This window comes from Elgaria multicarinata, chromosome 18, assembly GCF_023053635.1.
Source record: "Elgaria multicarinata webbii isolate HBS135686 ecotype San Diego chromosome 18, rElgMul1.1.pri, whole genome shotgun sequence".
NCBI classification, from domain to species: domain Eukaryota; kingdom Metazoa; phylum Chordata; class Lepidosauria; order Squamata; family Anguidae; genus Elgaria; species Elgaria multicarinata.
In genome coordinates, this window is record NC_086188.1 from 17,620,818 (window position 1) to 17,635,657 (window position 14,840).

Genomic DNA, 14,840 nt, shown 5'->3' on the forward strand with positions numbered 1-14,840 from the left:
GCTTTCGCGTCCCACGGAACGCTTCGGCCCAATCAGGTTCCGGAAAGGCGTGGAGGGGAGAGGTCCGGCGCCTTAAGGCCGCGCGCCAGCCGGGGGGATGGAAAGGCTGGGTGGGGTGGGATCATAGAATAGCAATGTTGGAAGGGGTCTGCAAGGCCATCTAGTCCAACCCCCTGCTCAATGCAGGAATCCACCTGACAGATGGTTGTCCAGCTGCCTCCTGAATGCCTCGAGTGTGGGAGAGCCCACAACCTCCCTAGGTAACTGGTTCCATTGTCGTACTGCTCTAACAGTCAGGAAGTTTTTCCTGATGTCCAGCTGGAATCTGGCTTCCTTTAACTTGAGCCCGATATTCCGTGTCCTGCACTCTGGGAGGATCAGGAAGAGATCCTGGCCCTCCTCTGTGTGACAACCTTTTAAGTATTTGAAGAGTGCTCTCACGCCTCCCCTCAGTCTTCTCTTCTCCAGGCTAAACATGCCCAGTTCTTTCAGTCTCTCTTCATAGGGCTTTGCTGGGATGGGATCTCCATCCCAACAAAGATGGGATCTTTGTTGGGATGGGATCCCTTTGGATGGGATCTCCAAACGGCATCAGGGCCGGTGCCAGACTATTTTGCGCCCTAGGCAAGGCGAGCTACTTGCATCCCCCAACCAAATTGCGCGAAAGTCCGAACGTGTGCGCGGAGTGGAGAGCTGGGACTGTCTCACTTCGATTTGGGACCGAGCCGTCTGGAATTCACCGGGACTTACTTCCGTGTGAACGCAACCCACTATACATCCTGGCGTCCCGATCCCCTCCGCACGTTTACTCGGGGGAATAAGGCTTACGAGTAAGGAGGCATAGGCGGATCGGGCCGCACTGGTGCCTCCTGGTGCAACGCTTTCTCGGATGCAAGTCCCGTTGATCCACGCGCGCAGGATCGGGAAGTAGGAGTTTGCCTTGCGAGGAGTCCACAAGTCCCTAGCTTTCCTGGGGGAAGGGAGAGGAAGTCCCGCTTGCCCGCCTGCCTGGACATCGTGGCCTGTTTGAGGAGAGAGGCGAGGCGACCCGGTGCCCTTTCCTCGGGAGTAAGGTAGAGGCTGGCTTGAGCCAGGGTCAAGCTCGCCACGTGCCTCTTCTTCCGGCAGTGGCAGCCTCCCGGCTCTGGGAGGGCGGCTTCCAGGCGGAAGTCCGAATGTGGAACCGCCCCACCCCCACCCCAGCATCCCTGGCTTCACTTTGGCTGGACAGGCGCGGGGCGCCATCTCGCCCGCCCAGGCCCAGCTAAATCCTCAGGCCAGCCCTGGCTGGTTCACAGCCAACAACACGCATGAGTGCTGCACTGCATGGCGCCCCTCTTAGCTTGGCGCTCTAGGCGGCCGCCTGAGTGGCCTCTATGGTAGCACCGCCCCTGAGTCCAGCCCCCACTGTATGCAGCCAGCGGAGGCTGGTGACCGTGCGGGACCAGGCCAAGGGTGCGTCTAGTCCAGCAGAGTTCTGTTCGCACAGTGGCCAACCAGTTGCCCATGGGAAACCCATAAGCAGGACAAAGGGGCGGCAGCAGCAGCAGCGCCCTCCCACCCAAGTTCCCCAGCAACTGGTATATATGGGTATACTGTCTCTGATACCGAACTATAGCATTGCAAGAAAATTCTCTTTTCTAGAGAAAAGCCCAGCTAGTTCTGCAAGGATAAGTAGAGCCCTGCTGGATCAGACCGAGGGTCCATCTAGTCCAGCACTCTGTTCACACTGTGGCCAACCAGCTGTCAACCAGGGACCACCGAAGCAGGACATGGTGCAACAGCAAACTCCCACCCATATTCCCCAGCAACTGGTGTATATAGGTTTACTGCCTCCAATAGTGGAGGTAGCACATAGCCTTTGGGACTAGTAGCCATAACCTTCTCCTCCAGGAATTTATCCAACCCCCTTTTAAAGCCATCCAAATGGGTGGCCATCACTCCATCCTGTGGCAGTGAGTTCCACAGTTTAACTCTGCACTGTGAAGAAGTCCTTCCTTTGATCTGTCCTGAATCTCCCACCCATCAGATTCAAGGGATGACCCCATTGGGTTCTAGTATTATGGGAAAGGGGAAAAATGCCCCCCATGCACATTTTCCACACCATCCATAATTTTGTACACCTCTACGCTGGACGTTGAAGTCCAACGCAGCCAGAGATCTACTTTCTGCTCAATCCTGGTTGCTACAGCATCCCTAAGACATAACAATCCAGCTGAAAAAGCAAATAATAATAATAATAATTATTAATAATAATAATCTGAGGCAGCCTACTCTTCTCTACACAGCAGGCTCTTAACATCAAGATGCTCTCCCTAAAGTTTAGTCCAAATCTTCCCCACCTTCCTTTCTTGATGTTTGAACTGGTTGGTTTGGGGTTCTACCCACCGGAGCCACAGGAAGCAAATTTGTTCCCTCATTCTATGCTACATCCCTTGCAATTTTATTCCCTTAGTGCTGTGTTTTGAACTGTGTGTTTAATGCATGCGTTTTATCGTGGTTTGAATCCAGTTTTATTTATGATTGTAAGCTGCCTTGAGTGTCATTGTTCTTGGTAGAAAGGCGGGGGAACAAATCAAACCAAATAAATAAAACTTAGCACCTCTGAATCGGCTTTTTTGCAGGTGAAGAGTATCTAACTCTTTCAACAATTCCTCTCCATAAGCTCATCATCTTTCTCGCCCTCCTCTGGCCGCTAAGTGGAACAGCCATTTTTAGAGGCCATGTGGTGCATAGAACACAGGCGTGAAATTGTCTTCATGCCTTGCTTCTGTTGTTATTATTTAGGGTGACCCTATGGAAAGGAGGACAGGGCTGATCTATCTTTAACAGTTGCATAGCAAAGGGAATTTCAGCAGGTGTTATTTGTATGCATTCAGCACCTGGTGAAATTCCCTCTTCATTGCAACAGTTAAAGCTGCAGGAGCCTTGCCCTCTTTTGAATCTGGTCAAGACAGCAGGGCTCCTGCAGCTTTAACTGTTGTGATGGAGAGGGAATTTCACCAGGCACTGCATGCATACAAATAACACCTGCTGAAATTCCCTTTTCAATCAAACTGTTAAAAGTACAGGAGCCCTGTCCTCCTTTCCATATGGTCACCCTATATTATTATTAAATAATAATAACAATAATAATTAATAACAATATATTTCTTGACTGACTTTCAGGGCAGGAGCCCTCCCAATAATAAGACACATTATAAAAACTGACGTAGTCATAAAAACACAATAAAAACACAATAAAAACTGATGTCATAAAAACACAGTAAAAACAGCAACACCAGCAAGTATATCAAGGGAAGGCCAAAGTAAAATTCCATGTTTTCAGGGTGTTTTATTATGATTTTATTAGAATGTAAGCCTATGCGGCAGGGTCTTGCTATTTACTATTTTACTCTGTACAGCACCATGTACATTGATGGTGCTATATAAATAAATAAATAAATAAATAATGGGGCTTGGCAGACCCCTGCTGGCAGCTTATTACAGAGGTGTGGGGGTAGGGTGACCCTATGAAAAGGAGGGCCAGGCTCCTGTATCTTTAACAGTTGCATAGAAAAGGGAATTTCAGCAGGTGTCATTTGTATGCGTGCAGAACCTGGTGAAATTCCCTCTTCATCACCACAGTTAAAGCTGCAGGAGCCCTGCCCTCTTTTGTATCTGGAGATACTAGGGATTGAATCTTGGACCTTCTGCATGCTCAATCCTGAAATATATGAAATAAGATGAAAATTAGGGGTGTGCTCCACTCCGTTACGGATCCGGAGTGGGCCAATCTGGACCTCCTAAGCCCGGTTCCGGAGCAGATCAGGGGAGGTCTGGATTGGCCTGAAATGGTTCAGGCCCAATCCGGAAGGTCCAGATCGGGATCCAAAGCAGTTTGGGGAGGGCGTGCACAGCCCTAATGAAAATGACCCAAGCAGATGCACAGTGCATTTCCTATGCGACTGCATAAGAGCAGAGAGTCCGTGCACATCAGGAAATTAGGCGGAAGGGCTGGCAGTACACAGGTTGTTGGTTCCAGACAGATTTGAAGTGGGACACCTCTTTTTCTAGAAATTATGAACCAGGGTTTGCTACTGAACAGAGACACAACAGGGTGAGCTGATTCATGCATACATGTTTACCAGGAGATGTGGCTGCAGCATCAAACAGTGATCTGCATGTGGGAACAGCACTTCGCAGGGCAAAATGGCATTACATTTAGGCTGCAGTTCTGTACACAGGAGGTGTGCTGTGCAGCCCAGCAGCCTGCAGGCGCCCCATCCACTTTTCACCACAGCTCAGCTGATCAGGTGGGCTGTGGAAGAAAACCTGTCGTTCTGGTTTTCTTCTACAGAAGAAAAGGAGGACCAGGCTTCTTAAAAGCCTGCAAGGATGGGGCTTGGTGGACTCCTGATGGCAGCTTATTGCAGAGGTGTAGGGTGACCATATGAAGAGGAGGACAGGGCTCCTCTACCTTTAACAGTTGCATAGAAAAGAGAATTTCAGCAGGTGTCATTTGTATATATGAAGAACCTGGTGAAATTCCCTCTTCATGACAACAGTTAAAGCTGCAGGAGCCCTGCCCTCTCGACCAGATACCAAAGATGGCAGGGCTCCTGTAACTTTAACTGTTGTGATGAAGAGGGAATTACACCAGGTTCTCCATATGTACAAATGACACCTGCTGAAATCCCCTTTTCTATGCAATTTTTAAAGATACAGGAGCCCTGTGGCCCTTTTCATACGGTCATCCTAGTAAAAAGCTCAAGCTTTAATAGCAATTAATGGCCTTGGGGCCAAACAGGCAGGGCAGCCTCTCTGTCAGCAGTATGATGGACAGCCCTGCTCAGCCAATCTAGGATGACCGTATGGAAAGGGTAGGGTGACCATATGAAAAGGAGGACAGGGCTCCTGTATCTTTAACAGTTATATTGAAAAGGGAATTTCAGCAGGTGTCATTTCTTTGTATAGATGGAGAACCTGGTGAAATTTCCTCTTCTTCACAACAGTTAAAGGTGCAGGGGCCCTGCCCTCTTTTAAATCTGGTCACTCTAGTATAGCTCCTGCACTTTAACTGTTGTGCTGAAGAGGGAATTTCACCAGGTTCTCCATATATACAAATGACACCTGCTGAAATTCCCTTTTCTATGCAACTGTTAAAGATACAGGAGCCCTGTCCTCCTTTTCATATGGTCACCCTCCCGTATATTTAACAGTTTTATAGAAAAAGGGAATTTCAGCAGGTGTCATTTGCATGATGGCAGCACCTGGTGAAATCCCCTCTTCTTCACAGCAGTTAAAGCTGCAGGAGCTATACTAGAGTGACCAGATACCAAAGAGGGCAGGGCTCCTGCAGCTTTAACTGTTGTGATGAAGAGGAAATTTCACCAGGTTCTCCATATATACAAATGACACCTGTTGAAATTCCCTTTCCTACACAACTGTTAAAGACACAGGAGCCCTGTCCGCCTTTTCATAGGGTCACCCTAGCCAATCAGTATTGTGCAAAGGCAGGCCCTAGCGAGGCAGAGCCAGCCAATCGTGGCAGGCGAGTGAGGGAGGGGGGCTGTGGCATATGCAAATTTCAGAGGGGGGGTTTCCCTATGCTTGGTCCACATTTGTATTATTCATGATCCCCTCTGCGGTGAAGGAACTGGGGGGCAAGAAAGCGGGAAAGGGACAGGACTACTAGTCCCTATGACGACATGGGCGTTATACCAGTATTACAGAAATGCCATGGCGTTCCGTTTAACTCTTCGTCCACTGCTACGCCCGTAAATTTCTCACTGCTTAGGGAAATCAGACACGTGCAACAATATATTCCAAGCTTTCAGGCCTTCGGGGCACCATTTAGTCAGGAGGGGGCAGCATCTCGCAACATTTCTTTGGATAGCCGCTTTTCCCCCAAGAAGGATGCACGTAGGGCAAAAGTTTCTCCTGCTGAATTTCTGCCCGTCATCCGGGTGGTACATTTATTTATTTGTTTGATTTTTCATCCCTCCTTTTCACCAGAAATGGCACTCGAGGCGGCTAACAATAATAAAATACAGTTTGAAAAACAGTATCATCATTAAAACAAAACTTAAAAACAGATTAAAAACACAGCAAAAGGAAGAAATGGGACCTGGCCATTTTGCATGCCACAGATCTGCCTGAATAAAAACGTATTTGCCTGCTGGTGGAAGGATAGCAAAGAAGAAGCTAATCTTGCCTCCTGTGGCAGGTAATTTCAGAGACTGGAATTAGGCCCACATGGGCCTATTATTATTATTATTATTATTATCATCATCATCATCATCATCATCATCATCTATATACTGCCCCATAGCTGAAGCTCTCTGGGTGGTTCACAAAGATTAAAACACTGAACATTAAAAACTGATATACAAAATTTAAAACCATAAAAGCATAAAACCGATTACATACAATATCCATGTAAAACAACTATTTTGGGTCAGTTAAAAACTCAACATATGCTGTTAAATGCCTGGGAGAAGAGAGAAGTCTTGACTTGGTGCCGAAAAGATAACAACATTGGCGCCAGGCGAGCCTCGTCGGGGAGAACATTCCGTAATTGGGGAGCCACCACTGAAAAGGCCCTCTCCCTTGTTGCCATCCTCCGAGCTTCCCTCGGAGTAGGCACCCAGAGGACCTTAGATGTTGAGCATAGCGTACGGGTAGAGTGACCTTATGAAAAGGAGAACAGGGCTCCTGTATCTTTAACAGTTGTATTGAAAAGTACATTTCAGCAGGTGTCATTTGTATATATGGAGAAGCTGGTGAAATTTCCTCTTCATCACAACAGTTAAAGCTGCAGGTGCCCTGCCCTCTTTTAAATCTGGTCACTCTAGTATAGCTCCTGCAGCTTTAACTGTTGTGATGAAGAGGGAATTTCACCAGGTTCTCCATATATACAAATGACACCTGCTGAAATTTCCTTTTCTATGCAACTGTTAATGATGCAGCAGCCCTGTCCTCCTTTTCATATGGTCACCCTAGGTATGGGTAGATTCATATTGGAAGAGGCGTTCCGTCAGATATTGTGGTCCTGAGCCATGTAAGGCTTTACAGGTTAGAACCAGCTCAGAAATGTACAGGCAGCCAATGCAAGCGGGCCAGAATCGGTCTTATATGTTCGAAACTTCTGGTTCCTGTTATCAATCTGGCTCTTGCATTTTGCAAAAGCTGCAGCTTCTGAACCGACTTCAAAGGCAGCCCCATGTATTGCGGGACAGAGAGAAGGCCCTTCCCTAAAGATCATAAAACCTGGGCAGGTTAGTATGGGGGAAGATGGCCTTTCAGGTAATCTGGTCCCAAGCCATGTAGGGCTTTATAGGTTAACTGTAGGGATGTGCTCCACTTCTAATCGGACCGTAGAAGCAGGAGCGGAGCGGGGGGCTTCGCCTGCCCTTAAGGCGGAGGCGAAGAGGATTGGGGGGTCGGTGGAGCGTGGCGAAGAGGATCGAGGTGAAGGCGGATCCTTCGCCTCGATCCGGAGCTCCGCCGGAAAGGTAAGTGGGGTTTACCGGACCCTGCCGCTGTCGCCCATGCGGCGACGGCGGCAGGGCCTGGTAATCACCCCCCCCCCGGCCCTCCTCTCCCTTACCTGCCTCCGTCCGCGGTCCGTCAACGTCTTCAATTGAGCCCGTGGTTCCAGCAGGAAGTCTGGGCCGCTTGCGGCCCAGGCTTCCTGGTGGAACTGCGGGCTCAATTGAAGACGGCGACGGACCGCGGATGGAGGCAGGTAAGGTCCCCCTCTCCCTTGGTCCCTTACCGGGCTCTCCCACCGTCGCCGCATGGGCGGCGATGACGGCAGGGCCCGGTAACCCCCCCCTATGGGTGGGGAACGGAGCTCCGATCCGGATCCGGATCTCCGAGCGGAGCGGAGTGGGCACAGGCGGAGTGGGGGCGGGGCGGAGCGGCCCGATCCGAAAATGGCGGATCTGAAAGTGAAGCGGAGTGGGGGGTCCGTGCACACCCCTAGTTAACTGTCCAGAGAGCTTCAACTATGGGGCAGTATAGAAATACTAGAGTAAAGCCCATGTCGTTACGGGTGCTAGTTGTCTGAGGGCAAAACATACTGTTCATTAACTCCCGCTATGTTAGGGTGACCATATGGAAAGGAGGACAAGGTTGGATGAGATACTTAAGCCAGCCATCTAAACAGGTCTAGGGTTCTATTGAAACTGTTTTTAGTGTCTAAATTGTTTTAAATTTAGTATACTTATATCTTTATGCTAGATTTTATTATTTTATGAACTGTTTTAAACTGCCTAGAGAGAGTTTCGGCTAAAAGGAAGTACTTCTTCACATAGCGCATAGTTAAGCCATGGAATTCGCTACCACAAGATGTAGTGATGGCTACCAATTTGGATGGCTTTAAAAAGGGCTTGGATGAATTCCTGGAGAAGGCTATCAATGGCTTCTAGTCATGATGGCTATGTGCTACCTCAGATGCAGTAAGCCTATATTAGGGTGACCATATGAAAAGGAGGACCGGGCTCCTGTATCTTTACCAGTTGCATAGAAAAGGGAATTACAGCAGGTGTTATTGGTATGCATGCAGCAACTGGTGAAATTCCTTTTTCCTCACAACAGTTCAAGTGGCAGGAGCCCTGCCCTCCAGAGTGAATAAATTCGGGTGACCATATGAAAAGGAGGACAGGGCTCCTGTATATTTAACAGTTGCATAGAAAAGGAAATTTCAGCAGGTGTTTGTATATATGGGAAACCTGGTGAAATTTCCTGTTCATCACAATAGTTAAAGCTGCAGGTGCCCTGCCCTCTTTTAAATCTGGTCACTCTAGTATAGCTCCTGCAGCTTTAACTGTTGTGATGAAGAGGGAATTTCAGCAGGTTCTCCATATATACAAATGATACCTGCTGAAATTCCCTTTTCTATGCAACTGTTAAAGATACAGGAGCCCTGTCCTCCTTTTCATATGGTCACTCTAGACTAGATACAGTCTGAGTTTGGAGAATACGCCAATCAATGGTTGTTTGCCATTCTGTTCCTATTACACACACACACAGTTGATTAGAGTGTCATCCGAACTCAGCCACGAAAGAGCCCTGATTTCAATTTCTTTAGAACTGCCATGCTGAGGTCCTTGATGGTTTGTCCATGGAGGTTAAAGTATTCACTGACAGGTTTATTCAATTTCTTCTGCTTGATGTCTGATTAGACTCAAAGCCTCTATTTACAGCAACTGATGAATTGGGTTGCACCCCACGAAAATTCATGCTAATGTAGTAAATTATCTGAACAACCAAAACAGTTAAGTCTATATTTGTTCTACACTTAAACCTTGAATACCTAAATTAGACTTATTACTGGGAAGAAAACGCAGTGACACTTGGGTAGGTGATGCATGGCTCCCATTCATCTTAATGCTGCTAGTAGAATTTCCCATGTCAATTACAGGGTGGGCCGTTTGGATCCACTGTGGATCTCGCCCTATCCCAGGGGGCGAAATGCACTGCTTTGCTAAGGAGCAACATTTTTATTTGCAAACAAAAAACAAAAAAGGGGGTGAGCCACAAAAGAAAAGAAAAAAAGGAAGAAAAAAGGGGAGATCGTATAATAAAACATATCCATGCATCATAATATATATAAGCATCCAGATAGCCACAGGAGATTTCACAGCTGTAGGAAATACATCCAAATGTTGCAAGAGCAATAATAAATAAATGCTGTTGAATTAATTTGATCTGCAGCTGTTCTAGAGCTGCAGCACTGGAAAATCTCCTCCTCTCCCTCCCCCTATTGCAAAATGCGCGTTTCTCCTCCAAAGTTTGCCACCCGGGGAGGAATTGAAACTAAATCAGTGGTGGCTGGTGGCTCCGATTGCGGTGGGGCTGTGAATTCATTCTGGGTTTAAGTCAGAACCAGCCAAAACTCTAATGGAGATATGCAAGGTGCTGAACCCTACACCTCAAAATAGTTTCATTACTTTAGATAGATAATTTAGAGTCCTGGCTGGTTCTGACCGAAACCCAGGATGGATTTACAGCCCCGCTGCAATCAGAGCCACCAGCCACCACTGAACTGAAAAGTCCCAACGCGGAGTTTGTTGGAGGGGGCGGGAGGAGGAGAAGCAACGCGCAATTGGCCGAGTGTGCTGGCAGGTAAAGGAGAGGGCGGGTCGGAAGTCCTGGATTGGCAGCCCGAGCGGCCAAACAGCGTCGCTGCCGCTCGCTTTCTCGCTCAAGCGCAGCAGCCCCCTCCAGAGCCGGAGGCGGCGCGCGTCACTCACGCGCCCGAGAGCCAATGTCCGCGGCGCAGGGGCGGGCCTCGGGGGCGACGGCTCAGCCAATGGGCGTGGCGGGAGCGGCTGAGGCAGAGGCGGCCCGGCCGGAGCGGCTCCTGAGGCGATTCTCGGCGGGCGGCGATGGCGGCGCCTCGTCTCCCTTCCCGGGCCCGCCGTCGCTGCTGAGCGGGCCGGCCATGGCCAAGAGCCGCGGCGCGGGCGAGGGAGGCGGCGACGGGCGGGCGGCCTCCGGCGGCGTCCACGCCAACGGCATGGGCTCGGCGCCCCGCGCCCCGCTGGCTGAGGGCGACGACGACGACGAGGCGGCGTCGGCGTCGGGGGCGGCGGGCGAGATGGACTCGCGGAGCTCGCTGGGCGGCGGCAGCCTCAGCAGCGACGGCGAGCGGCGCGTCGACAAGTTCGGCTTCCTGGTGGCCGACGGCGGCGACGGAGCCGGGCAGGAGGCGCCGTGAGTGGCGGGCGCGCGCTTGTTATGGGCAGGGGCGCTCTTGGTGTCTAAACGGCGCTGGGGCCGCCTCCTTTCCGGGAGTGATTTGCTTTGCGGGTGGCCGGGAGGGGGCTGTGAGGCGCTGTAAACCCATGTTAGGGAGCGGGTGGGCGCTCTTGGCATGGGCAGGGGCTCTCTTGGTTTGGTGGGGGCTCTTGGGCTGCCTCATTTCTGGGAGTGGCCCGGGCAGGAGTGGCTGTAAGGCTCTGTAACCCCATGTTAGGGAGTGGGTGGGCGCTCTTGTTATGGGCAGGGGCACTCTTGGTTTGTTGGGGGCTCTTGGGCTGCCTCATTTCTGGGAGTGGCCTGGGCAGGAGTGGCTGTAAGGCTCTGTAACCCCATGTTAGGGAGTGGGTGGGCACTCTTGTCATGGGCAGGAGCACTTTTGCCATGGGCAGGGGCACTCTTTTTTTTTTGTTGGGGGCTCTTGGGCTGCCTCATTTCTGGGAGTGGCCCGGGCAGGAGAGGCTGTAAGGCTCTGTAACCCCATGTTAGGGAGTGGGTGGGTACTCTTGTCATGGGCAGGAGCACTTTTGCCATGGGCAGGGGCACTCTTGGTTTCTTGGAGGTTCTTTGGCTGCCTCATTTCTAGGAGTGGCTGGCTTGCGGGCCCGGGCAAGCGTGGTGGTGAGGCTCTGTGACACCATGCTGGACAGTGGGTGGGTACTCTTATCATGGGCATGGGCACTCTTGTTATGGGGAAGGATACTCTTGGTTTGTTGAGAGCTCTTGGGCTTTGTTTCTGGGAGTGGTGGGTGGGTGGCCTGGGCAGGAGTGGCTGTAAGGCTCTGTAACCCCATATAGGGGAGTGGGTGGGCACTCTTACCATGGGCATGGGCGCTTTTGTTATGGGCACTTGAATCTCTTTGTGTCTGAGAGTGATGGCCCTAAGGGGAAGGGGTGGATGAGGGATTGTCTTGCAGGGTAAACAGTGAAGAGCTGCATTTTTCTGCAAGCCCAGATGTGAGGAGTGCAAGACGCTCTTCTCATGGGCAGGGGTGCTCTTGCTTTGGTGGTTTAGGCCTCCTGGCAGCCGAGAGTGACTGGGCCAGACAGGTGGGGTGGCCTCTGGCTGGCTGGGAAAGGGAGAGGTGAGGGGTGCTTCTGTAACCCCAGATGTGAGGTCACTCTTACTATGAGCAGGGACACTCTTCTGCATTTTGAGACCTGCTTTATCTAAGCATGGTAGAAAGTATTGCGTTGCGGTTCTGTTCTAGCCTGCCTGTAGGAAGCCCCATCGCTGGTCTCTTTCATAGAGGGATAGACATTCTTTGTATGCTCAGATACCCTTTCTTTTTCTTACTTTGCATGCCATCAGTTCTGAGCTCTGACTCTGGAAAGGGATTTGAGGGTTGAGCGCTAGGCCCTGAAATAAAGAGGATGTGGATTTGGGATTGTTGGATTCAGGCCCTTAAAAAAGCTCGTCAGTACTTTGTAATGAGGATTGAAAAAAACAAAATTTTCTCCAGGGCAGCTGCTGCAGCAGCAGTGTGATGGGAGGAGTTGCAACTGATGAACTTCTTCCTCTTAAAGGCCCTTTGGCCTCCGAACATTTGAAGGGTGGAAAAAAGAGGCCGCCTACCCACCACTTCCAGAAGCAAAACGGCCTAAGAGCCCCCAAGAAACCAAGAGGCATTTTGTATCACAAACTTGCTGTGCCGTGGTGGTACTGTATTTTTTCGATTGTAAGACGCCATCGATTGTAAGACGCACGCTAATTTCAGTACCACCAACAGAAATAAAACCCCTAAGACACACCCACGATTCTAAGACGCACCCCGTTTTTAGAGATGTTTATATGGGGGGGAAAGTGCATTTTAGAATCGAAGAAATAGGGTACTGTATTTGTATACCACCCCATAGCCGAAGCTCTCGAGGAGGTTTACATAATATTTAGACACTAAAAACAATATACAAAAATTAAAAACCACAAAAACACAATATACAATATACACATACATTTAAAACCACTATAGTAACTTTAAAAACTGTGAGCCTAAAAAATCCAGACCCAGGCTCATTTCATATTGATAAATGCCTGGGAGAAGAGAAAAGTCTTGACCTGGTGCTGAAAAGATAACAATCTTGGCTCTAGGTGTGTCTCGTCAGGGAGATTGTTCCACAGTTGGGGAGGCCACCACAAAGAAGGGCGTCTCATTTGGCAGTATTGGAAGAATCCCTGTTCTGGGGCCAAGAGGGACTTTTGTCTGAGAGAAGCATAGTGGGGAGAATTGTAGGATGGGGCATGGGTCTCGGCTGTCAATTTCCCCCTTCTCTGGGGCGCCTTGATCTCATTCTCCAAACGGTGGGCAAGGGAGCGAGCAAGACACTATTGGCCTGCTGTGGGGTCTCTTGAAATCACAACAACCTCTTAAGATATTCTTGGCTTTGCATAGTTTGGAGCGATTACCCCTCTGCTAGGGCGTTCTTAATTCCTAGATATGCTCCTTGAATGGGAACCTCTGTGCCTGCCCAGGGACCTATCCTGAGCTCTGTCATCTGCTGGATTTCCTACAGTTTGGCATTGAGCAAAGTTTAGCCTCCAATACCTTAAAGTGTCGAGTGGTGGCCTTGGGGACTGTTCTGGGGTCTGTGGTTCGCCACCCCCAAGTCAAGCGATTTCTAAAGGGGGGAGAGTCTTCTATCCCCACCTGCCATCCAAATTTCCCACATGGAATCTCAATTTAGTTCCCTAGGTTCTCTCCAAATCACCATTTGAGCCCCTCCATCCCACCCAGTATTAATTTGCCCTGTTTTCTCCCCACAGTGGGATTTTTTAAATCTGTTCTAAGTTATGCTTTGTAATTTCAGTTGTTTCAGCCTGTGACTTAGGTGGGTGGGTGGGAGTCCTCCTCCAGGCACGGAAGTGAAATTTGTTCCAGTCAGTGGGCCGAGCCAATCTGGTGCAAGGCCTTGAAGATCAGGTTCAAATACCTGTTGGAGTTATGAAATTCCATGGGTATTTGTCTTGGATAAGTCTGTATCTCTCAGCTAGCCTATCTCACAGACAATTATTGTAAAGCAATTTGTATGCTGCATCACAGACACGACAACTGTGTTTCACTTTGTATTTCTTGGAATCTGTTCCCTATTTCCTCCCTTCCTAATCTCAATTGGGATACAAATAGACCTCAGTCATAGATGGGATACAAATAGACCTCAGCTGGATTGAGGTTGCTTCCAGGTAGAGGGATCCTACTGCTACTGATCAGCAAGCATTGTGCAGCTACTCCAAATCTTTTTTCAGTGTTGGTGCCCCAGGTTTCTTTTCCATCTTTTTTAAAATGCCGCTTTTCAGGAGAGAAGCAGATTTAAGATGAGAAAATAGGCATGCTCCAGTGTTGGATGAAGGAATCTAATAAAAGGCAGCTATTGGGCACGTCCACATCAGTAGACCATGTGAAAGTTCTAGCTGGGCTGCATGAGGAGGCAAGCAGCAGCAGAAGAGAAGGAAAAAGATGTAAGATTAAATGTGGATCTCCTGTTAAAAAGGCTGGGATGAGAAGTGGGTCCTGGTTTGCCATAAAGGAGTCCCCTCACCCCTGCAAAACCCTTGCTTGTCAATTTCACGTTTGCTATTGGAAATGGAGAAGTGAAATTGATGAGTTATTCACAGCCCTGGGAGGGAGGGAGTAGGCAGCCTCCAGACAAACAGAAGGCTAGCGGGCGGATTAAAAATAACAAGAGTTTCACAAAATGGGCGAGGCACTGCCTGGGGGAGAGAGAGCGGGTAGCCTTGCTGCTTAAACACACAGTTCTTGTTTGTTGTTTTAATACGTTTAGATTAGCTCTCCTACATTGGGCCTATTAACGTGAGGGAGCGCAGAGCCTGCAGAATATAGGACTAGATCCTGTATCCAAAACCTCTTGACCATGTCAGCATTGAGGATGGGGTGAGAAAGGAGAAAATGTCTTGCTCATCTCTTCTCTCCTGAACCTATTCGCCCATTAGATATTAAAAGGTGTCCATGCTCTGCCTCTTGATGTTCCACACAAGGGTATCAATGGATGTGTTAGCTAGAAAGAATTTTGTATCTTCTTAGCAACAAAAAACCTCTGCTACTACCTTCCTTGTTGAAAGTCATCTGGATGCTTAT

The 14,840-nt window shown here is 49.4% G+C and overlaps 1 protein-coding gene across 1 annotated transcript in view; it reads left to right on the top strand.

Annotated features, from left to right (window-relative positions):
- Positions 1-10,255: 10,255 nt before the first annotated feature.
- The window catches only part of TBC1D10A (TBC1 domain family member 10A), a 45,104-nt gene continuing 40,519 nt past the window's right edge, over positions 10,256-14,840 (top strand). Inside the window, exon 1 of the mRNA XM_063144358.1 lies at positions 10,256-10,704. Within this exon, the coding sequence (XP_063000428.1) occupies positions 10,256-10,704 (449 nt within the window). The remainder of the gene's footprint in view (positions 10,705-14,840) is intronic.